The sequence below is a fragment of the Bos taurus genome, chromosome 22, assembly GCF_002263795.3.
Source record: "Bos taurus isolate L1 Dominette 01449 registration number 42190680 breed Hereford chromosome 22, ARS-UCD2.0, whole genome shotgun sequence".
NCBI lineage: Eukaryota > Metazoa > Chordata > Mammalia > Artiodactyla > Bovidae > Bos > Bos taurus.
In genome coordinates this window covers 7730500-7753895 of record NC_037349.1, presented here as the reverse complement: position 1 = coordinate 7753895, position 23396 = coordinate 7730500, and the positions used below count along the sequence as shown (strand labels likewise).

At 38.0% G+C, this 23396-nt stretch overlaps 1 protein-coding gene across 37 annotated transcripts in view; it reads left to right on the top strand.

The window, feature by feature from the left end:
- The window catches only part of CLASP2 (cytoplasmic linker associated protein 2), a 175597-nt gene extending 155341 nt beyond the window's left edge, over positions 1–20256 (top strand). For 35 of the 37 annotated variants that reach the window (XM_059879719.1, XM_059879716.1, XM_059879729.1 and 32 more), the window contains 7 exons: positions 894–1047; positions 3462–3690; positions 10764–10957; positions 11929–12057; positions 14439–14645; positions 15723–15839; positions 17767–19525. In XM_059879719.1, coding sequence (XP_059735702.1) covers positions 894–1047; positions 3462–3690; positions 10764–10957; positions 11929–12057; positions 14439–14645; positions 15723–15839; positions 17767–17853 — 1117 coding nt within the window. In that variant the 3' untranslated portion in view covers positions 17854–19525. Of the gene's footprint in view, positions 1–893; positions 1048–3461; positions 3691–10763; positions 10958–11928; positions 12058–14438; positions 14646–15722; positions 15840–17766 lie in introns of all 37 variants that reach the window. The other 2 variants (NM_001191201.3, XM_059879713.1) reach the window with 2 other exon arrangements.
- Positions 20257–23396: the final 3140 nt, after the last annotated feature.

The following is a 23396-nucleotide window of genomic DNA, read 5'->3' as shown; positions in this document are numbered from 1 at the left end:
GAGTTGAATTTTAGAATCTGATTATAGAATTCATATTTCAGTGGGACTTCCTGGCAATCAAGTGCTTCGGGCTCTCTTTCCACTGCAGGGGGCACTGGTTCCATCCCTGGGGTCAGGGAAGTAAGATTCTACATGCCTCATGATGTGGCCAAAAAAAAGAATTCATATCAGTAACACTTATATTCTATGTTAAAAATTCTCAATTGTCTTACATATTTGTGTAAAATGTGTTAATCTCCTCTTCCAGCAGTACCCACTGGGGTTAGCAAACTCTGTAAAGAGTCATATGGTAAATATTTTAGACTTTGCCAGCAGGGTAGTCATTGTCAGGTCTATTCAACTCTGCTGCTGTAGTGTGAAATAGCCATAGACAATAGCTAAATAAATCAGCATTGCTATGTTCCAAAATAATTTCGGGAAGATCCCCTGGAGGAGGAAATGGCAATCTACTCCAGTATTCTTGCCTGGAAAATTCCATGGACAGAGGAGCCTGGCGAGCTACAGTCCATGGAGTTGCAAAGAGTTGGAGACGACTGAGCACGCACACACGCACACACATAACTTGAGTTTTATATAATTTTCATGTGTCATGAAATGTGTTTTGATTTTTTTCTCAGCTGTTTAAAAATGTAAAAAAAAGTTCTTAAGGTGAAAAGAAAAACCAGTTGTCAAGGGCTGTGCCTTATAGAGTCACTATAAACTGCCCTTGATGAGCAAACAGGGGGACATGCTCTTTAGCCGTTTGTACCTGTCAGGTTTTGTTTCGCTAATTATGCTTTAGAACATACGCATTCTCTAACTCTGTCTTTATAAATATCCTGTGCCATTTCCTCAGATGTATTTGTATTTTAAAACTACACAGAAACAAAAATTAATTGTTGTCTTTTTCATAGTGCTTTTGATTATGACACAGAAAATATGAACTCTGAAGATATTTATAGCTCTCTTAGAGGTGTCACTGAAGCAATTCAGAATTTCAGCTTCCGTAGTCAAGAAGATATGAATGAACCATTGAAAAGAGATTCTAAAAAAGATGATGGCGATTCAGTGAGTATTTGAATATTCTTACATTCTACACGTTTTCATTAAGAGTTTAATTTTGTTTTTAAACTTTTCTTTCTGTCACTTTCAGATATAAACTTCCAGGAGTCAATTGCTCAGTATTAACTGAGTACCTACCTTGCTCCAGGCTCTGTTCTGAGTCTTAGATTTACAAGGCATAGATAGATGCTGCCCTCAAGTTCCTTGTGGAGTTTCGGATAGAGATTAGTGCTGTAGGAAAGATGACATTTGCATTGAGACCCAAAGAGAGCCATACAAGATCTAGGAGAGGAGAATTCCATTAAGGAAATAGCAGGCACAGAGACACTTAGATGGGAGCAGGCTTTGTCCAGCTGAGAACCAGGACGAAAGCCAGTGTAGTTATGAAAGCACGTGCGTTATGAAAGAGCGGAGGACCAGAACATCGACAAAATTAAGTGTTTAGACTTTTTGAAAATTCCTGTTCAGTGTGGTGGTATTTTCATCAGTTTATGTGGTTTTAGTTAAGAATGTTATGACTCATCTTTCTAACATTGTGAATATTATTGTTCAGTTTGTTATTTCTGCCACTATATAAAGAGCTGTTGATATTTCTACTCTACTTCGACTTTTCTCTGACATCTTAGACTTTTCTAAGAACAAGCTATCCCACCATTTCCTGTGGAATCTTTGGTTTCTCAGTGTTTGCACAGTTGTAGAACACTGCAGTACTTTAGCAGATCTCTAAAGGGCCCCCTTCTCTGCCTCCTGACTTCTTTCCTGCTATTGTTTTTCTCCCCATGCCTACATGGCAGATGGGCCAGAAAACTGAATGCCAAAACTCTGCTTACTACTCGTATTTGAGGTTCCCTGCCTCACAAGTTGAGTGTGGTAGCAGTAAGAGGTAAGGAGGCATCACTGCATGATTGAGACTTCCCTCCTAGAGTAGCAAGGGCAGTGCCAAGTAGTGGATTCCGGCAGGAGTGAGTGTGCCATTTACTCACTAGTCAGATTATCATTTGTAAACCTCATGTCTGCCTAAGGAAAATAGGGATGTTACTGCATACCTTAAAAAATTATTATGTGTATAATAAATCATGTGATTCCATCTAGCCCAGACCTCTTCTGAGTTCCAGATTCATACATCTAGCTTCCTGTTTGAACTCCAGATCTTTCCCCCAAACTGTTCTTTTCTGTCTCAGTTGATACAATGCTAGTTGCTCAGCCAAAAACCTTGGACACACAGTTGTCCTCATCTTGTCTCTGTGTCTCACCCTCCCTACTCAGTCCATCAGGAAATCTGTTTAGTCTGTCTTCAAATACAAGCCGCAGTCTACACAGTAGAATTTTTTCCCTTGTTACCTCTCCAACCTCATCCCCTACTACTCTTTTCTGCTCTAGCCACTTGCCTCCTCGCTGTTCCTTCAATGTACAGGGCATGCTTTTTGCCTCAGTGCCTTTGTCTTAGCTGCCCCCTCTGCCTTAAACATTCTTACTCCAGATAGCCATGGCCAGTTTCCTCCAGAGCTTTGCTGCAATGGCTTCCCAGTGAATCTTACTCTAACCACACTGACTCACCTGCAGCCTTGGCACTCAGATCCCTTTAATACTGCCCTTGCCTGCCATAGGAGAGTCACCTCCTACTGTACCACATATGTAACTCACTCATGACATTTTCTAATGTCTCTGTCCCTCGACTAGAATGTCAGCTTCATGAGGACAGACGGCATTCTCTCATTTGTTAACTAATACATTCTCAATGCTGGTAATGATGCCTGGCATGGAATACGTGTACAGTAAATATTTAAAGAATATTTGTAGAACACCTTGCCACTGGCATAGCACATGGTTGCTCACTGTATGGTGGTAATGGTGATACTGATGGTGGTAATTGGTATTTTGATAAGTTATGTTAATGTGCCCAAACTCCATCATGCAGCATTGCATAAGTCATGCTGTCCTGTGTGGCCTCTTGTTCCTTAAGTAGGCCTTTTTAAATTCAGTTTTCTTATACTTTATTGACATATTGTCATTGTAGAATTTACAACCTTAATAATGAAATCTGGGAGCTTTTTGTTCTGTGTTTCTAATGAAAGTTGTTTTGATCTTTTACTGGCATAGAGAAACTTGCTAATCACATTGTATATATTTGATCCCGCCCTTAATAAGGAAACTGTAGGAATCATTAGAGACAGCATTCTTTCATGATTCTTATTTGCCCTTACGGCTATGGTTTCTTTACATCTTTTCTAGTAGACTTTGACTTTCTGAATGTAAGTTTTAGCTCATCATCATGTGGATTTCTGTGACTTAATTTTTTCAGCTGGTTTTTGTTATCTTTTCAAAATAGCCTTTCAAGCAGTAGGGAAATACCTTTTTAGACTTTCAAACAGACATTTGAAATGATTTAATTTGCTGTTCATTCCTCTTCCCATTAATAGATGTGTGGCGGCCCTGGGATGTCTGATCCAAGAGCAGGAGGTGATGCTACTGACTCAAGCCAAACAGCCCTTGATAATAAGGCTTCACTGCTCCATTCAATGCCTGCTCACTCCTCTCCACGCTCTCGAGACTATAATCCATATAACTATTCAGATAGCATCAGTCCCTTCAACAAGTCTGCCCTCAAGGAAGCCATGTTTGATGATGATGCTGACCAGTTTCCTGATGGTATGTCCCATCTGTGTTCGGAGGACTGGTAATCAATGATGCAAAAGAAATATATGCGTTCTTTTTGTGTAATTCCCTAAAAAGGAAGGATCTTTGAGGGTGGGAATGTTCTCTGCCATCTTCTAGGAGCTCATTTCTATTGGTTCAGTAGTTTTCTTCTTCATAATAAAAGGTTAATCCCCCTAAGAGCATCTTTGAAATCAAGAAAACTTTAGTTTTCCCAGGAACAACTGAAACCAGTTACATTTTCATTTAGTTATTAATTTTTATACGGAGTGACAAAACCCTTTAAAGGGATACCCATTCTTTAGTGTGAAGTTATAAACTCTTTAATCAAGGATTGAATATGGGAAAAGGTACAATTAAGATTTGGAGTTGGCTTAGGTCTAAGCTCTGTGTGTGTGTGTGTGTGTTAGTCGCTCAGTCATGTCAGACTCTGCTACCCCGTGGACTATATAGCCCACCAGGCTCCTTTTTCCATGGAACTCTCCAAGCAAGAATACTAGAGTGCGTTCCCATTTCTTTCTCCAGGGGATCTTCCCAACCCAGGGATTGAACCCAGGTCTCCTGCATTGCAGGCAGATTCTTTACCATCTGAGCCACCAGGGAGGTCTGGGTCTAAGCTCTTAATATATAGGAAATAAGCTGCCTCACCTGGGAGGTTGGTTGGCCTTCCTGCACTTCACTTGTCACGGTTTGAGATCCATCTTACCTGCCCTTCTGACCTTAGTATGCTGTAAGGTTTGGATAAGATGTATAGAAACTGATTAGAAAGTGTAAAACAGTGCAAATAGTATTTTTTTATTTTCTTTGTTTTTAATAATAAGGAATTGCATATTTCCTCTGTAAATTACGTGATTCATTACTTCTTTATTGAACTAAAGGCTTAAGTAATCTTTAGTAATATGTAATTAAATGTAGGTAAACTTGAAAGTCTCCCCCTCAACACTGCCTCATGATTTCATGATTAGGTATTCATAGTTTCTGGTATTCCTTTATTCCCTCAGTGTTGCTGTCAGTGAACTTATTTTTGCATAAACTTTTGTGCACATACACAGATAATTTTAAGAGCATTCTAGAAATAGAATTGCTCAATTAAAGGATATGTAAGTCTTAAGTTTTCAGAGTTACTACCAGTTACCAACTCAAAACACATGGCCAGTTTAAGTAGTACTGATTTCCTTAGCAACCCAGAATGTTTAAGTGTTTTTATGTTTTATCATTATGATAGGTATAAAATAGGTTATCCTAATGAGCCTTTCTTTAATTGTTAGGAAGACTGAAAAATTAGCTTTCAATTTTGTTTTTTAATTTTTCTGATTTTGAAGAGTAGAAAGATCTCTTCACTTCTGTATTTCTTTACTAATGCAGTCGATGAATCATGTTTTTATCAACATGTCATATTAAGTGACTGAATATATCACAAATATCACAAAGGCAAAATTATGACAATATACCAAATTCCCTAAATTACATAAGAATCTATAAAATTGTGACCATTATGCACTTCGGTGTGTTTTAATCTATCATATGTAGTTGACTATGCTGTTGAGGTTTAGTCACAATAGCAGCATAACAGGAGTGTGTGAATAAACTGGACATAGCAGCAAAGTGCCCTTGGATCCCTGAGTCATACCAGCAGCCTGGTGATTGAGACCTAGCTTTAACAACTTAATTGTTTTTATATTATTTATGCACAGCAGTCACAGCTGCTTCATTGCCCATCTATGTGTGTGTCTATGTGTAGGGTTGCTTTTTTTTTTAAGTATTATTTCAAAACAGGCAAAAGTTTAAAAGTTGTGAATACAGTTCCTCCTTGAGAAGGATCAAACCCCATCAACCCTAAAGAAAATCAACCCTGAATATTCATTGGAAGGACTGATGCTAAAGCTGAAGCTCCAGTATTTTGGCCACCTGCTGTGAAGAGCCAACTCACTAGAAAAGATCCTGGTGCTGGGAAAGATTGAGGGCGGGAGGAGAAGGGAATAGCAGAGGATGAAATGGTTGGATGGCAGCATCGACTCAATGGACATGAGTTTGAGCAAACTCTGGGAGATGGTAAAGAACAGGGAAGCCTGGCGTGCTCAGTCCATGGGGTTGCAAAAAGTTGGATACCACTGAACGAATGAACAACAACAACAAATCAGAAACAGGATATTTACAGTTTTAAAATACCTCTCCAAAAAAAAAAAACCCTACTAATTACAAAATGAGTAACTTCACAGTGGAGAAGCCTAGGAGCAGCACCATAATTAAGTAATCAAGGTTATATCACCAACCTTGGGCAAAGTGAAATCGTGTGTTAGTCAACAGATGCACTGTCACTTCTGTGATACTGATGCCAAGAGCACATAATCTAAATCTGGTCATAAGAAAACATCAAACAAACCTTAATTGAGGGAAATGCTACAAAATAACTGGCCTTTAGTTTTTAAAAGTGCCACGGTCATGAAAGCCAAGAAAGGACTGAACACTGAAGGAGACGTGAAGACTAAATGCAACATGACCTTCTTATAAGTATAGACATATAATTTACGTACAGACACATAATTTCCTATTGTATTCAATGGGTTATAATGTTTAATTATCATTATTTATTTTGATGCTCAAGTTGTCCTTGACTTGACTACCAGGATCCCATTTAAGCTGGCTTTGTGTCCTTTTAACATGTCCCCATCCTTACATTCTGACACAGCATAATCTTACACTGTCCTTACTTCAGTCCTGGAACTAGCCATTTGTCCAAGGATCAATCCTTGGTTTCCTTTAATAGGAACTGATCTTTTAAGACTAAAGTTTGGGCACTTGTTATATACTTCCTCTAAGTGACTAGAGCTAAGGAGTATGTATGCATTGATATGTATCTATTTCTGTATCTGTCAAAAGCTGTATGTTTGTACCAATAACTCCAATTGCAGTCTAGCACCATGAGATTAATTTTAGTTTCTCTCTTTACATGCTGATAACTCCTGTGAGAAGCCTGACTTCCATTATCTTTAGTACATTTACTTATTTGATCAGCCCTCCTGTGTGCAACCTGTTCTCCATCCCGACCACCACTTCCTCACTTGCACACACGCATGCCTCACCCTGCTGGGCTCCCCCTTCCACATGGACACTGACACCCAGTGCTCTTCTGCTTGGGCTCTTGACAGATCACACCTGGTTGCCACTACATGGGGACACGCTTCCTATTCTGGCTGAACTCTGAAACGCCTGCCTTTCCCCTTCTCACATGTGGAAACCCTCTTTACTCTGACCATGAATGTGTCCCCAGGCCCGTAATTTTGATGAGTGAAAAAATATCTTCATTTTATGAGATTGAGGAATTGTGTTTTTACCAACTTCTCATGTTAAAAGAGACTCGATATATCACAAATATCACATCACAAAGCCAAAATTGTGACAGCGTAGCAAGATCACCCCCTACTCTAATTTTCTTCTCCTTTACTAAAGATCATCTGTTTCCTATTTGTTAAAGGAAAATATCTTTGGAAATTAGCTGAAACCTAAACTGGGTTGAATAGTTCTGAACTTGAGAACATTATTTCTTCACAGTGTAATACTTGATTGACTTCTGAAACATAAGCCGGACCTTTTATGTTGAATAAACACTCTTCAAAGATGGATAAGCCTCCTACTAAACCAAAATAGTAGTTTCTCCAGGCTTTGTGCAGCAGTTATTTTCATTTATTGTCTGTTTTCTTTTTAAAATCTGAGGTGAAGACTTTGTTTGACATTATTGTGAATGTTGCTGACACTATCCTATTTAATATATTGACCTCATTTTTGCTGTTTTGACTTTTCTTTTATACCCTGGCCCCAGGTAAAATTTCCCCTCTTCTTTTTGTTTTTACAATCTAAAACTTTTGTTCAGTTCAGTTCAGTCACTCAGTCGTGTCCAACTCTCTGCGACCCCATGAACCGCAGCACGCCAGGCCTCCCTGTCCATCACCAACTCCTGGAGTCCACCCAGACCCATGTCCATTGAGTTGGTGATGCCATCTAACCATCTCATTCTCTGTCGTCCCCTTCTTCTCCTGCCCTCAGTCTTTCCCAGCCTCAGGCTCTTTCCAGTGAGTCAGTTCTTCGCATGAGGTGACCAAAGTATTGGAGTTTCAGCTTCAACATCAGTCCTTCCAAAGAACATCCAGGACTGATCTTTAGGATGAACTGGTTGGATCTCTTTGCAGTCCAAGGGACTCTCAAGAGTCTTCTCCAACACCACAGTTCAAAAGCATCAGTTCTTCTGCGCTCAGCTTTCTTTACAGTCCAACTCTTGCATCCATACATGACCACTGGAAAAACCACAGCCTTGACTAGATGGACCTTTGTTAGGAAATAACTATTTTCTTCAAGTGGGAGTTTCTATGAAAGAAAATTTGTTTTAAAACTCTGAGATACTCTTATTAAGTATCTCTCTTACTCAGATGTTTCTGTACATGTCACAGACAGATACATACATTAGTGATAGATTTATCAAAATAACAAGTCAAACTCACTCATAGCCAGTTCTAATTATGACCTTCGTAAAGTTCACCAGGGACTGTAATATTCCAGAATATATACTATCTCTGGTGAGGATAATACTGTTATTCAAGAGAAACTCATGTTTTAGACCTAGATTCTCATTCTGACCCTAGGAGGTGGGTGCCGTTTTCCAGTTCTACTGATAAGAAAACCCAGCCTCCACAGTAATTAAGAGTGTGCTCCTGTCCCACAAAGGCTGAGAGAGAGAGGCTTGCTGAGACTCATGAGCCTCTGTTCTTTTCACAGAACCACAATGCCTTTCTGTGTTAGAAGAGGAAATACAGTTGACTATACTTTATCAATAAATAATTTGTCCTTTCTTTGGCAGAAATTATTTTCCTGTCAGTCATCTGTCCAGACCATTATATGTGACAAATCATTTCTAATTATCTTCTAGAGTAATTACAAAGCCTATATTCATGAAGAAGAGAACTGAGTTCCTTTGAAACAAAGCGTTTTCTTGAGATTTCCCTTTATTCAGCTGAAATAAAATACACTCTTAATCAGAATGATTTTCTGACATCTTTGAAAGTCTGATAATGTAAGTTCTCAGGAGTGATTCTTGAGGAGTTTGTAGAGATGTATTTATCCTGCTGCAGTAGTTCTTGTTAAACCAGCAACATTGTTCTAATGTTGGTCTATAACAGATGAATTTATTATAAGTTTATTTTTATTCTCCAAATTAAGATCTTTGAACTGAAATTTCATATTTTTCATGATTTTGCTTTGCATTCCTAAAAAATTCTTCTTAATTTTCCAAAATCCTAATTTGGTTCTCCTCAGTGCTCATTCTTTCCAGATTACCTCTAGTTATAATTTCAGTAGTCACATTTTGTGCTGTCATATATGAGTGTTTGGGGATCAGAGGTTCTTAGTGCTCTTACTATAGTTCCACGAAAGTTGTCCTAACACATTTCCTTTTTTATAGTTGGTAAGTGTTGTCGTTTTATTTGATTCAGTTTCCCTTGCCTATCATTGTTAGTTTTATTCCAATAGAAGTCATCTGGGAACTTGTGTGGAGGTTCAGTGATTAAGACTCGGCGCTTCCAATGCTGAGTGGGGCCAAGGGTTCAACGCCTGGTTTGAGGAGCTAAGATCTCCATGCTATGGGGTGCAACCAAAAGGGGGAAAAAAATCATCTGTTCTGGTAGTTCAGCTTGGTTTTCTTTCTTCAGATTTCTGAATCCTCTTAAGTGAAATAGAGCTTTTCTTTCCGTAGTTGTAGATTTCCTGAGATCTGTAATGTCAAGTCATTGGTATCTCTAGGTCCGTGGCTAACCAGCCAGCAGGATGTGCACAGTAGTGTCTATTTTTACGGACCAGTAGTGAGCCATCTGGCAGACTACAACCTCCAGGTCACTTTAGGAAAACGTGCAGTTTCCTCTTGAACCTTTCCTTTTGTTGGCTCTGACCCTCTCCAGAAGACCAGAATGCTCGTGCCGAGCAGAGCCACAGAGCATACGGCTCCACAGTGTCAGCCGTCTTTCCTGGAGAGGCAGTGACCCAGGTGGACCTTCTAGGCTCAGGCACCATGGTCTGTGGTTATTTTATTCCGGAGACGGGGTTAGAAGGGAACGGAATCTACGGCACAAGCTCTGCTCACACAGATGCCTGCCCAAGTCCCTGAAAACCTGAATTTATCATGTATTTTATCATCAAAAGAATTTAGGAAGAACTCTGGTGTTTTGTAGTGTTCTGAAGTGAACTTTTGGATTGAATTGTCTTTCCTACAAAGATGACTCAAAGCATTATCTGGTGACTGTTGAAAAATAACCAGCATGTCCTTAAAATTCAGAAAATTAATGAGTTCATAATTACACTTTTAAAAAAGAAAGCAGAAACAAATGAAAACTCTTCGGTAACCACTGGGCCCAAACTTTTGACTCTGAAATTTAAAGGGAAATATTAAACTCCTTTTCAGGGTAATCAGAATAGCACTAGTTGACAAACTCACGCTCAGAAAAATTACAACACATTTTTAACTCCTGATAAAATAATTAATTCAACCCCTTCAGTAAGTGAAATCTTTAATTCAGAGATTGACAGACAGAGAACTTTACAATGGTGGGATCAAGTTGTTACTGGTTAAATCCAGTGATCACTATTGGTATCGCTAAAAATGGAGTACCCAAACCCTGTGAGCCTCTTGGCATGACAACATAGAAATGCATGCTGAAGTGAGTAAGGATGAAATGATACATTTGGGATTTGCTAGAAATACTTGAGAAAAATAAGTGGGGGTGGGGGCAAAGATGATGTAAGAATGGTAAAATCTTAGTCTTTAAGTCTGGGTGATAGGGGTTCATAATATGATTGGGGGTTCATTATACAGTTCTCTCTCTCATGAATTTTTATCATAAACAGTTTTAAGCTAGCATTGAGGTTCTGGGGATGACAAATGGAAAACAATCTTAGTCATTGTTCTTTGCTGTTTTTATAACCAACTTTCTGTCTGTGTCTCATGATGTTATAAAGTTATCATCCCCATCCTTGTGAAAGTTGCCGTCTAAAGTCACAGAATTAACATCATGTCCATATGACAGATCTTTCCCTAGACCATTCTGACCTGGTTGCAGAGTTGTTGAAAGAGTTGTCTAACCATAATGAACGTGTAGAAGAAAGAAAAATCGCCCTGTATGAACTCATGAAACTGACACAGGAAGAATCTTTCAGTGTTTGGGATGAACACTTCAAAACGATATTACTTTTATTGCTTGAAACCCTTGGGGATAAAGAGGTAAGTAGCAGAACATATAAACAATAGCCTGTTTTTGTGTCTTGGGTTGCCTGTCATTGCCTATTAATCAAACACTACACATATTTGGCATTTGGGGAAATGAGTCTTTGCTGCTGCTTCAGTGTGCATGAAATTTTTGCCATAAAATACTTTTTCTTCTCAACCAAGTAGATCAATGATTTTGAGCAATTAACCACAGGAAAAACGTTGCTGACAAATTTTTATTCAAATGTGCAACTTTTTTTTGCATATTTGAATCAATTGTTCAGAAGTAAAAATTTTTTTTTAATAGAGCTAGTGGTTCTTCGTATCTTTGAGAAGTGTAGTTTTCAGCTGGAGATGTGAAAGCTTGATTATGTAATATACCACATATTTTATGCAGTTCTCTACCGTTCCTTCAACCTATATTAAGACCCTTGCATTCAGTTCAGTCACTGAGTCATGTGTGACTCTTTGCGACCCCATGGACTGCAGCACGCCAGGCCTCCCTGTCCATCACCAACTGCCAGAGTCCACTCAAACTCATGTCCATTGAGTCGGTGATGTCATGCAACCATCTCATCCTCTGTCGTTCCCTTCTCCTCCTGCCTTCAGTCTTTCCCAGCATCAGAGTCTTTTCCAATGAGTCAGTTCTTCACATCAGCTGGCCAAAGTATTGGAGCTTCAGCTTCAGCATCAGTCCTTCCAATGAGTATTCAGGACTGATTTCCTTTAGGATGGGCTGGTTGGATCTCCTTGCAGTCCAAGGGACTCTCAAGAGCATTCTCCAGCACCACAGTTCAAAAGTATCAATTCTTTGGCGCTCAGCTTTCTTTATACTCCAACTCTCACATCCATTCATGACCACTGGAAAAACCATAGCTTTGACTAGACAGACCTTTGTTGGCAAAGTAATGTCTCTGCTTTTTACTATGCTGTCTAGGTTGGTCATAACTTTTCTTGCATTACAACATTAAAATGTTTCTTTATAGCCTACAATCCGGGCTTTGGCTTTGAAGGTTTTAAGAGAAATCCTAAGGCATCAACCAGCAAGATTTAAAAACTATGCAGAATTGACTGTCATGAAAACACTGGAAGCACATAAAGACCCTCATAAGGAGGTGAGTTATCTAACAGTTAAAGTATTATTTTGTTCTCAGTACTTTTGATATTATTGTATGAAACATAAATGTGTTTGGAAAGTGCCCTTGGCAAGCATTTTCTTTATGACTGCTTCATGTTCAAGGTAGTATCTAATTGAAAGACAAAAATATGTTCTTTTCTGTTAAATTAGTAATGTTGATATCATGGCATTTTATCCCAAATAGGCTAACTCCAGGATATAATTTATCTGATTTTATTTTCTCCTTTCATTCACTTTTAGATTTCCACTTAGAGTTTACCAGTCGTAACTTCACTTTCCATTTACCAATAGGATTTCTTTTTTTAATAACTAGTGGAAATAATTATTGTTATTTTAAAGTGGTAAATTGCCTTTAGGAGCTAAGTATCTGTTAAAAGAGTTTACTCAATAAAACACTGAGGACAGCTTTCCTGAAAAAGTCCTATAAATCTGTCTCATTACTTCATTGTTCAGATATCCCCACCATAACCAATGGCATTGATGAGACAATCATAAGGACTTTTATTAAAATCTTAGAAATAATTAGAAAAGCCAGTTTCAAATAGGGACTGCAGTTCTAAGAGAGAGCATTAGGTGTCTCTAAGACATAAGCAAAAGCCAAGTCAAAAAAAAAAAAAGAAAGTTAAAACAGCAATGAGACAGAATGGGTTAAAGCTTAGTACAAGAACCAAAACTGTAAAACTCTCAGAAGAAAGCATAGGTATCAAACTTTGTTACCTTGGATTAGGTATAATGCCAAAAGCAGAGATAACAAGGGAAAAGGTGTAAATTGAACTTTTATCAAAATTAAAAACCTTTGTGCTTTAAAAGACACTCTCAAGAAAGTAAAAAGACAGCCCACAACATAGGAGAACGTTTTTGTAAATCATGTCTGATAACAGCCATAATATATGAAGAACCCTCATACCTCAACAATCAAAAGATAAATAACTCAATTTTAAGTGAGCAGAGGACCAGTTGACACTTCTTTAAAAGAAGATATACAAGTTGCCAATAAGCACATGAAAAGATTCTCAGCCTCATTCATCTTTAGGGAAATGCAGCTAAAACCACACTGAAACAACACATTTCACATACATGACAATAAGAAAATCTTGATGATGCTATGAAGAAATCAAAACCATCTGAGTTATTCACCTTTCAGAAGCTATGACTGAATCTTGTGGTATTATGTGCCATAACTTTTAAATCTACCTGGCTTTTTAATCCAGTTTTAAAAAATCCAGCTGGTGTTTGAGTGGTACATCTGTGGCATCTTACTGAAGCCTTAAAAAAAAAAAAAAACTATGTAATATTTGTAGTTTAGTTATCCACCTTCTGAGCCAAATAAGGCCGGCAGCATACCAATTTTTACAAAAGATAAAATTGATATCCTTAAGCTATTACAGCCAAAATTAGCCCTTGGTCTACTGACTTCCCAGGGGCTTCCCTGGTGACTCAGTGGTAAAGAACCTGCCTGCCAATGCAGGAAACATGGGTTTGATCCTTGGGTTGGGAAGATCCCCTGCAGTAGGAAATGGCAACCCACTCCAGTATTCTTGCCTGGGAAATCCCATGGACAGAAGAGCCTGGTGGGCTACAGTCTATGGAGCCGCAAGAGTGAGACACAATGTAGCAGCTAAACAACAGCAGCTTCTGATTTCCAGTGTATTTTCCATTTTTCCTTTCTAAACCTCTCAGGTTGAGAGCATAAGTGAGACAATACCAAAAATAGCCACAGAAGCAGTAATCTTTATAAACAGTAGGGGAAATAAATTGTTAATTTGATAACATATTAATGAAATGACTTTTATTTTATTCTGTAATAATGTGATAAAAGGGGCACAAGCCATCCTGGAGTTGAGGGTCCTAACAGTGAGCAGGGTCTCAGCATGGCTGATCTGAGGACTCCAGTGACAGGGTAGTCTAGGTGGACAGAGCCTCCGCTCCCCTGCAGAACTCGACCACAATATCGTGTTCAAACTGCTTTAATCATTAAACCAAGCCAGCATTAAGAGAGTACAGAAAAATAAAGACATAGTCCCCAAACTCACAAAATTCATATATTTTTATATATAGAAACCTTTTGATTGCAGGCACAGAAATTGCTTTTTGGTATCGCCAAACCTTCTATATTACAGCACTGAACAAAAATGTAACCCAATAAATACATGCTGTTTATTTTTTAAAAAGAGAGAGAACACAGAAGAAGGAAGAATGATATAATAAAGCCCCATGTATCCGTTTAGTTACTTTCATGTTTTCAAAGAAAACTCCAGATCCCACGTTGTATTATGTATTTCATGAAATGTGCACACCCAGGACACAGCACACATTTTACAGAATCACTTCCCTGCTCAGTATTGCCCTCTGTCCTAGGTGGTGAGATCTGCTGAGGAGGCCGCATCAGTGTTGGCCACTTCCATCAGCCCGGAGCAGTGCATCAAAGTGCTGTGTCCCATCATCCAGACTGCAGACTACCCCATCAACCTGGCTGCCATCAAAATGCAAACAAAAGTAATCGAGAGAGTGTCCAAGGAAACGCTTAACCTGCTTTTGCCAGAGATCATGCCAGGCCTAATACAGGTAAGCAGTAAAACTTGGAGAAAGAAGCTGTGTTGATACACTGGGGATTCAGTTATTTTAGGTACTTGGCCAGTGTCATGACCAAGCTTCCTGCTGTCTTGGGGTGTTCAGAGCAAAAGACTTCCGATAGCTAGCTCTGTGTGTGTGTGTGTGTGTGTAGGGGTTGGGGGGTAGTATACACATAACATAAAACTTAACTGTTTAGTGTGGTAACGGAGCATTTAATGTGGTTTTGTCTATGCATACAAACCCATACATATAAAAACTCTTTAACAAAAACGGGATCTTATTTTGTGACATGCTTTGCTTAAGTTAATCAAAGACTATGAACCTTTTCCATAGAATGGAACCTTTTACTATTCCATTCTAATAAATACTGTGCTATAGTATAATTTTAATGACTAGTATTAAATAGTGTGTGTGTAAGATGCCATCATTCGTTTCTTTGTGCATCTATAGTATTAGCTTTGTGACTCTGTTCTAAGCTGCAGCTACTAAGTTGTGAGGTCCTTGAAGATAAGATCCAAATGTCTTCCTTCTTTATCTGTGCTTTGGTGCTAAGAACAGAATATACATAATTGGTGTGTGTCACACATACAGTAGTGGACATGAATAAATGTTTGTTGGATAAATAACTTAGAGTAATGGTAGGGATGGGCCAGATGTTAATTTAATTCAGCCTGGATTAGAGGAGTACCCTGACTGCTAGGCCAGAGAGGTTAGGTTTTATTCATTAGTGAGGAGCTGCTAAATACCCTAAAGCTGAAGGCTTTAGAAAGGTTAGTTCAGAGACTTTTGCAGGCACTGGGGTGGCCTCAGAGCCAGAGATTGTAGCTCACCAGGCTAAATAAGAAAGACCCTGATAAAAAAGGCTGACAGTGGAGTGGGAGTGCTCAAGGGGAAAGGGAGGAGGGAAAGGGACGTCTCTGCCTGAAAAGGTGAGAAGTTAACTTCACCCAGTCAGTAAAACTCTCTCGTCAGCACGCTTAACATCTTCTCTCTGAGTTGTAGTTCTGTTTCTGTGCCATGGTGCTTTTCTCAGATCCTGCAGGAGTACTAACAAGGATTTCTTCCCAGGGTTATGATAATTCGGAAAGCAGTGTTCGGAAAGCTTGTGTCTTCTGCCTGGTGGCTGTTCATGCAGTAATTGGTGATGAACTAAAACCACATCTCAGTCAGCTCACTGGCAGTAAAGTAAGTAGGGCTGCTTTCTCCTAAAGATGGTGGCCATGGGGCGCTCTTCAAAATGTACTTCTTGATGTGTGTTGAAGGCTAATTTGTTACTTGACTTTTAATTAGGCTTTAAGCGTCCAGCCTAAGTCCTCTTACCCTTTGCAGTTTAGCTATCTGTACTTTCCCGTCTGTCACTCAAGTGAAGTCAGCGGTTTGTAGGATAGTTGGTAGATTGCTGTGAAAAAAATGTCTACTGCTTCTGGTTGTTCCTGATCACCAGCTCACTCTTCCCACTCTTACACTCAATTCTTACCCTATGACTGTTTAAAAATAAATAGAAAAAGGGGAAAAGAATAAGTAGCAGTTGGAAATTCCCTGGATGTCCTGTGGTTAAGGGTCTGTGCTTCCACTGTAGGGGGACAAGGTTCTCTCCCTGGTTGGGGGCCGAAGATCCCACACGCCACATAGTGCAGCCGAAAAAAAGAGAAAAACAGAATAAAGTGTGGTTATATATTCATGGATTTATATGTACCAAATTATGGAACACTAGAACATTTTTTAAATTCTCCCCTATGAATTACAATAATCAAATATTTGTTCTCATTCTCTTTCTGCTCTTACTATGGTCACCATAAATGTTTAATTTTTATTTGATATGTTAAAATAAATTTTACAATTAGTCCTTAAGATGTAAAAAACATCGGTCTTGTTTTCTTCATTTCTTTGGTATCATCAAAACCTTAAATCTGTTCTAAAGGGTGAGGATAAACTATGATTGTTGAATTATGGTTTATGAACCAGTTAGCAGGACACTCACCTTCATTTAAAAAGTTTCCACAAATCCTAACAATTGTAATTACTATAATCAAAATTATTTTCTAAGTAGCAAAAGGGAATAAGAAATACATATAAAGGAAAAAGAACTCAAATGTATACCTTACATTAAAATCTATACAAGTTATAGATAGATTAAAGCAGTGATTCCTAACCTTTTCTATATTACAGACCACTTTGAGCTTTGGGTATAATCGCATCTCAAGAAAAATAAACTTATCCAGAAAATTTTACACCTAGTTTCAGAGGGTTCAGTGAGCCACTGAATGCCATGGATGCTGGGTTAAACCATTGGATCAAAGCGTAAATGTTAAGAAAAGAAAATTTTGAACAACTGCGTGGTTTTCAGAGGAAAAAGTTTTCTGAGTTTTGTGTAAAGTTAGGTCCTGATAAGCCAAAGTTATCTGTAGAAGAATTAAAATTCATCACTTTATCAGCATACTAGGCAGCCAGTAGTAATGTTGCATGTGAAGACAATAAGAAGGTGGGAAAAATATTTGAGAATGACATTTGGTTAAAAAAACAAAAAGTAAAAAACAGAATTGTATGTGCTTTGATTCCAAACTATAAAAATATGATCTCATACAGTACAGACTGCAAAATGACAGAGAAATCAAAAACATTCCTGTTAGGAGAGTAATGACATAGTTGTCTGCGATCTTCGGTGCTGGAACCCAAGAGCCTAATTTCATCTCCTGGCCCACTGCTCTCTACCCTTTTGACCTTCGGCAGGGATGGTACATCCTGAATCTCAATTTCCTCATCTCTAAAATGTTGTGAAGATAAAAAGATAGAATGTAAGGCAGCATATTGTATAGCACATAATGCTCAAATGTTTACCATTTTTGTCCTAATGGTGACTTCTTTAAGTGTTATATGTTAATCACTTTAACAGTTTTTGAAAAGGCATGCTACAATACTCAGTCATGAACAAAACTAAGACTTAAATTTTTTTTTAATTCTTAATTATCAACAATAACTAGTGCATTATAATAACTCCTCAGTCTAAAATACCTCCTGAAGCTTGCATATGTGTATAATTTTTTTTAATGAGCATCTCAGGATAATTTAGAGCAGCTTGCTCAAATGACATGTGTTTGGCTTGAATCTGCAGATGAAGCTACTGAATCTGTACATCAAACGTGCACAGACAGGTTCTGGAGGAGTTGACCCCACTACTGACGTTTCCGGACAAAGTTAGTGAAGCTGACAGAAGTGAACCAGGTCTCTCAAAGAAAGGACAGACAGACCACCCTCATCAATGAAAGGAAATTTTCAGATACATCTTTTGAAACTTACCACTGTTTCCCAGTTTTAGTTTTTTGTTTTGTTTTGTATTTTCCGTAACAGAGGACTATCCTCAGTCTGCATGTAACTTTTACAATAGTTGTTCCAAATTCAAGAAGAAGCAGTATTAACATCAGTTGATCAATACAAAGTAATTTTTAATCTAACTCATCATTTCACACGTTTGTACTTCTTTGTCTTCCCATTAACCTTTGCCAGTGTTACAATTGTATAATTTTTTTTTTTTAATGCTGGTTAAACAGGAATGCTTAAAGCTTTAAAGTTTAACAGTCTAAAACATTTTTTTTTTGGCCTTTATTCAAATGCAGAATAGTATTTTTATTGCTACTTTAAGTTTTGTTCCGTATCATGTCCTATGCTAGAAATACTGAAATGATGTGAAACAAAGCAGGACTGATTTGAACTCCAGCTGGACCCTGTTGGTGTGATGGTGATACGTGTCGTTAGTTGCAACTTCTTTGGGGTGATCTGTAGTTTAAAACTAAGACCTCAAAGAAACTTTACAGAACCAGCCAATTCTGTAAAGCTGGTATCATTTGTTGGTTGTTGACCTTGCCACGTTTATTTAAAACCATGTCCCCTCTCTGATCCCTTAAGAAAGCTGCACCAAATCATCAGCCTGTGTTTTTCTTGTTACTTATTCAAGTAGAAGGTTTCATTGCAGGGTTTTTTGGTTTGTTTATCTTGGTTGTGAATGATGCTTTTTTATTTATTGATATCAAATTCACTTATGAATAAACTTGATAATGGAAACAGACAAAAAGAAAGCAAGTGCATGTGTGTCCTTGACCGTCTTCTGTTTCTCATTTAACGAACAAACTAATGATCGCGAATGGGAGTCGACCAGCACCTTCTCTTTATATGGTGGAACCTGGTTTCCTTTTGCCATGAAATTGTCTTACTTGAAAACATTGATCCTGATGAGAGAGAAGATGGTGCCGAGGCTATTATTATCTTCATGTAATGGGCTCAAATTCTCTACCTCTTCAGGGCTAATACTTTTAACTGAGCTGCTGCCTATATAGTGTCTTTTGGAAAACTACTAAAAGGGTGATTTTCTGTTACTTTTTAGCAAATTTTTTAATCACCTTTTGCTACACCTCTTATTTTCATGTGCAGCCAACTTTAAAAAATTACCGGTTTTTGGTGAAAGGCAGATTAGATCATATGGAACCAGGATACTAATGATTTCTTACCTTGACTTTTTTTTTTTGATCTTAACATAAAGTGAATTTGACTGGAAAGGCAAATGGCTATTAGGGAAGCAATTTGCTATTGTTAACAGAGTTATCTGTACTTTCTTTGTTTAATTGAAAAAAAAATGTAGAAATGTATGTAAAGAATTTAAGACAAGAGTACTGAATGGATGATTTGTCATAGGCTTTTACCTTCCTTTGTTTTTGTTCTAGCAGCAGGAAAATAGTTTCTCTACATCACCCCCCCCCTTACCTGTAACAATTTTGTTTTCTACTGTTAATTACATTGTGTATTTATAGTTCTATGCTTACTGTTGTGCATATACTGGCAATAAAACTGTACATAACATTACTTGAAAAAATTAACAATGTATATCAGTTGTTTTTCTGTCTTACTGTGTGGCAAGTCACTTATCTCCTAACTAGGATTTTAAAAGCTTTTAGAAAGTCCTATATCAGTGGTGTTATCATGAATTTGTAAGTGCATCTGAAGAGAAGATTTGTCAAGAGTAGCGACCACAATCCAATGTATATATCTCTAAATGCATGTATATATTATCGCTTATCCTTGAAAGAGTATTTTAAGCATTGAACTTGTCTCAGTAATGTTTTGTTTCATGACCTTGGTATGTTTTACAATCATTTTGGATCGAAATATTAATTTAATTTTGACCTCTTTAAGGTCCTGCTCTAACTACTGTTGACAAGTAAATAGAGTGACATAACCTGAATAGTAACTCTACTTGAAAACTTAGATCACACACCTGGCGCGTAAAGGCAGGCACTCAAGAAATGAATGGGTAACAGAAGATTATGGTTTAATGTGACAAGGTAGAAAGCTAAGTCACGTTTAAAGTTCTATTATTTCAGTTGATAAGACTATAAGAAAGTTACTGTTGACTATTCAGATTGCTATTTACAATACCTTTAATTTGTTCATTTCAGAAACATCTTAAGATGTCAGCTATTAAAGAATGGTGATAAAAAGCTACTGGTTAATTTTTTTTTCTTTCTACTTTTCTCCCCTAAGCATCAGTGTCATTCATTTACCCACGCTGCTGAAAACCAATTAAAAAAGCATGTAATTCCATGTTTTAAAACATGTTTGTTTCTTGTGGGTTTTCAAAATCTTTAATAGACTTTTGACATTTTCAAGTAAGATATGGTTTGAATTTGAGGTTTCAGATTTGGAGTAAATGCACTCTATTCCTTCATATTTTATTAGAAACTTAGGTCAAAACAACTTTTTACCAAGTTATGTCTAACATTAAAAAGCTAAAATCTTCAGGCCAGATCTATTTGTAAATTCAAGTGTTTCTTATTATTGTTAATTTAGAATAACATTTACAGTAAAAAGAAACGAGAATTGGTAATATTACTCCATAATATATGAGGTGTTTTTTTTTTCTGAAACATTTTTTATTGAAGTATAGATGATTTACAGTGTTGTGTAAGATTCTGGTGTACAGCAAAGTGCTAAGTTATACATACATATTCTTTACCATATTCTGTTTCATTATAAGTTATTATAGGATATTGAATATAGTTCCCTGTGCTATATGGGGGTGTGTGTGTGTGTGTATAATATTTTATAAATAATAGTTTTTATCTGCTAATCCCAAACTCCTAATTTATCCCTCCCCCCCATAAGGGTTGTTTTTTTTTTTTCTTAACCTTTGACATCTTTGCTTCCTGTATTGTTTTAGTTCATTTTATTGTAGTTAATCAGTATAGTTTTATAGCCATACAAATGCAAGGTCCAGAGTTAAGCTTTAAAAAACCTTGTCAGTTAAAAAGTTGTCCATGGCTATTGTGGAATATTTGGAAAATTTGCAAAAGAAATTACCTCTTAATAGCACCACTTGAGATGATCTGTGTTGCTCTTTTGTGGATTGGATTGCTAAAATAATCCATTTGACTTAATGCTGAAAATGATAAAGGAACTTGTTGTTGTGTTAGTCACTCAGTCGTGTCCGACTCTTTGCAACCCCATGGACTGTAACCCACCAGGCTCCTCTGTCCATGGGGTTCTCCAAGCAACAACACTGGAGTATGTTGCCATTTCCTTCTCCAAAAAGGAATATTAAGTTTTATTAACCAGAGAATGAAAAGTTTAGATTTCAAAACTAAGGTTTTGAATGCATGTGTTCTGTGCATGTATTTTAACATGACATTTTGAATATATTCTCTATTTGTTTTTCTATAGGATGATGTCTCATGACAGCGAAATATTCCTTGGTATGTGTGCAGCATAATCCTGGGTTGTAGACCTTTGCTGAATATTCCTGTAACAAATAGCTACATCTATGGCACATCTCTCATTATTTCATACTAGGTAACTTTATAGATGTCTTTACTATGAAATTGCCAAATGTAGAAAGATATCACTTATTTAAAGATTTCCTAGTTACTTAAATAGCTGTGTCTAAATTATTCTAGCTGGGTTTAAATTATTCATGTAATAGTAATCAAAAGTAAAACAAGAAAATACAAGAAATCTTTATATGTGTAAGCATTTCAGTATCTCAGATTTACCTACATTCATTCATGCAAAAGATAGCTGAGTGTTTGCCTTCACTGACCCAAAGTAGAGCAGATAACCATGATGTAGTGTGGTTAGTGCTCTTGTAGAGAATATCACACAAGGTGTTGATGGGAGGTAGGGAATGGGGGTGACGGTGCACATAAGGTGTAATCACAGAAGGCTTCCTAGAAGAGGTGAGGCGTAAACTTTGTCTAGAGCTAAATGGGTCTGAGACTTACTGGGGTTACAGAACCGGAACAACAGAGGGAAGCCAAAGAGCAAGGCAATGCTAGGGCAATATGTGCAGTAAGTAGCATTAGGGTGTATCACTAGAACTTTTTAAACCATGGTTTGTTTGATAAAGGTAAAAAAAAAATTCATTCTCTCTTAAAATTCCCATAAAAGATCTTCTCCCCCCAAATCTGTGCATTCTCACAATCAAAAAAAAAAAAAACAGAACTTGGATATAGCTTTTCTTTCCGTGGTTTTAGTTCAAAAGTTTTCCTTTTCTTACACAGTTGTAATACTGTATCCGCTTTCCAGACTGAACATGCCTTTTGTATCTACCCAACTGGCCATCGTTACACAGCTTGGTTTAGCTGGAACATGGGATGCCAGTGGAGACTGGCACCTGACTGGGTACTAGTACTCATCTAACTGAATGAAGAAGTTCACCGAAGACAAGCTGAAAAACAGCATGATTATAGAATTAACATCACAGACCCCTCAATTTTACATACTCCGAAAACTTCAGAAGTGAGTTGGTTTTTAGGTTACAATTTTTTTTCCAGATTGGTCTCTATGAATCTGGTTCTGATTATCATTATTTACCTAGTAAATGTTTGAGCACCTGCTGTGCATTTGAAAGTGAAAGTCGCTCAGTCGTGTCCAACTCTGTTCGACCCCATGGACTATACAGTCCATGGAATTCTCTAGGCCAGAATACTGGAGTGGGTAACCTTTCCCTTCTTCAAGGGATCTTCCCAACCCAGGGATCGAACCCAGGTCTCCTGCGTTGTAGATGGATTCTTTACCAGCTGAGCCACCAGGGAAGCTGTGTATCTGACACCTCTAAAATCTATCTGCTGTTAATATGTAGCTGTGGATCTGGTAAATGGGAGAAATGCATTAATAGGCTTTCAGAAATGGGATCAGTATAGGAGGAGTCGGCCTGTAACTCGGGGTAGAAAGTGCCCAGAGTGTTGCTTTTTGCAAACCATCCTGACCAGCTAGCCCTGAGTGCAGCCCCAGTCTCCCAGTATTTTTTTTCCTTAAGAATGTGTGAGAGCTTCCCAGGTAGCACAGTGGTGAAGAATCTGCCTGTAAGGCAGGAAACGCAGATTTAATCCATGGGTTGGGAAGATCCCCTCTAAGAAGGAATGGCTACCTACTCGAGTGTTCTTGCCTGGAGAATCCCATGGACAGAGGAGTCTGGTGGGCTACAGTCCGTGGGGTCACAAAGAGTCGGACATGACTGAGCATGCACAAAGAAAGTGAATCTGATATTTTTGGAGTGAGTGAACCTCATTCAGTCACGTCAGACTCTCTGCCACCCCCTGCATTTTAGCCTGCCAGGCTCCCCTGTCCATGGGATTCTCCAGGCAAGAATACTCTAGTGGGTATGCCATTCCCTCCTACAAGGGATCTTCCTGATCCAGGGATTGAACCCAGCTCTCCCTCATTGCAGGCAAATTATTTACCATCTGAGCTACTATT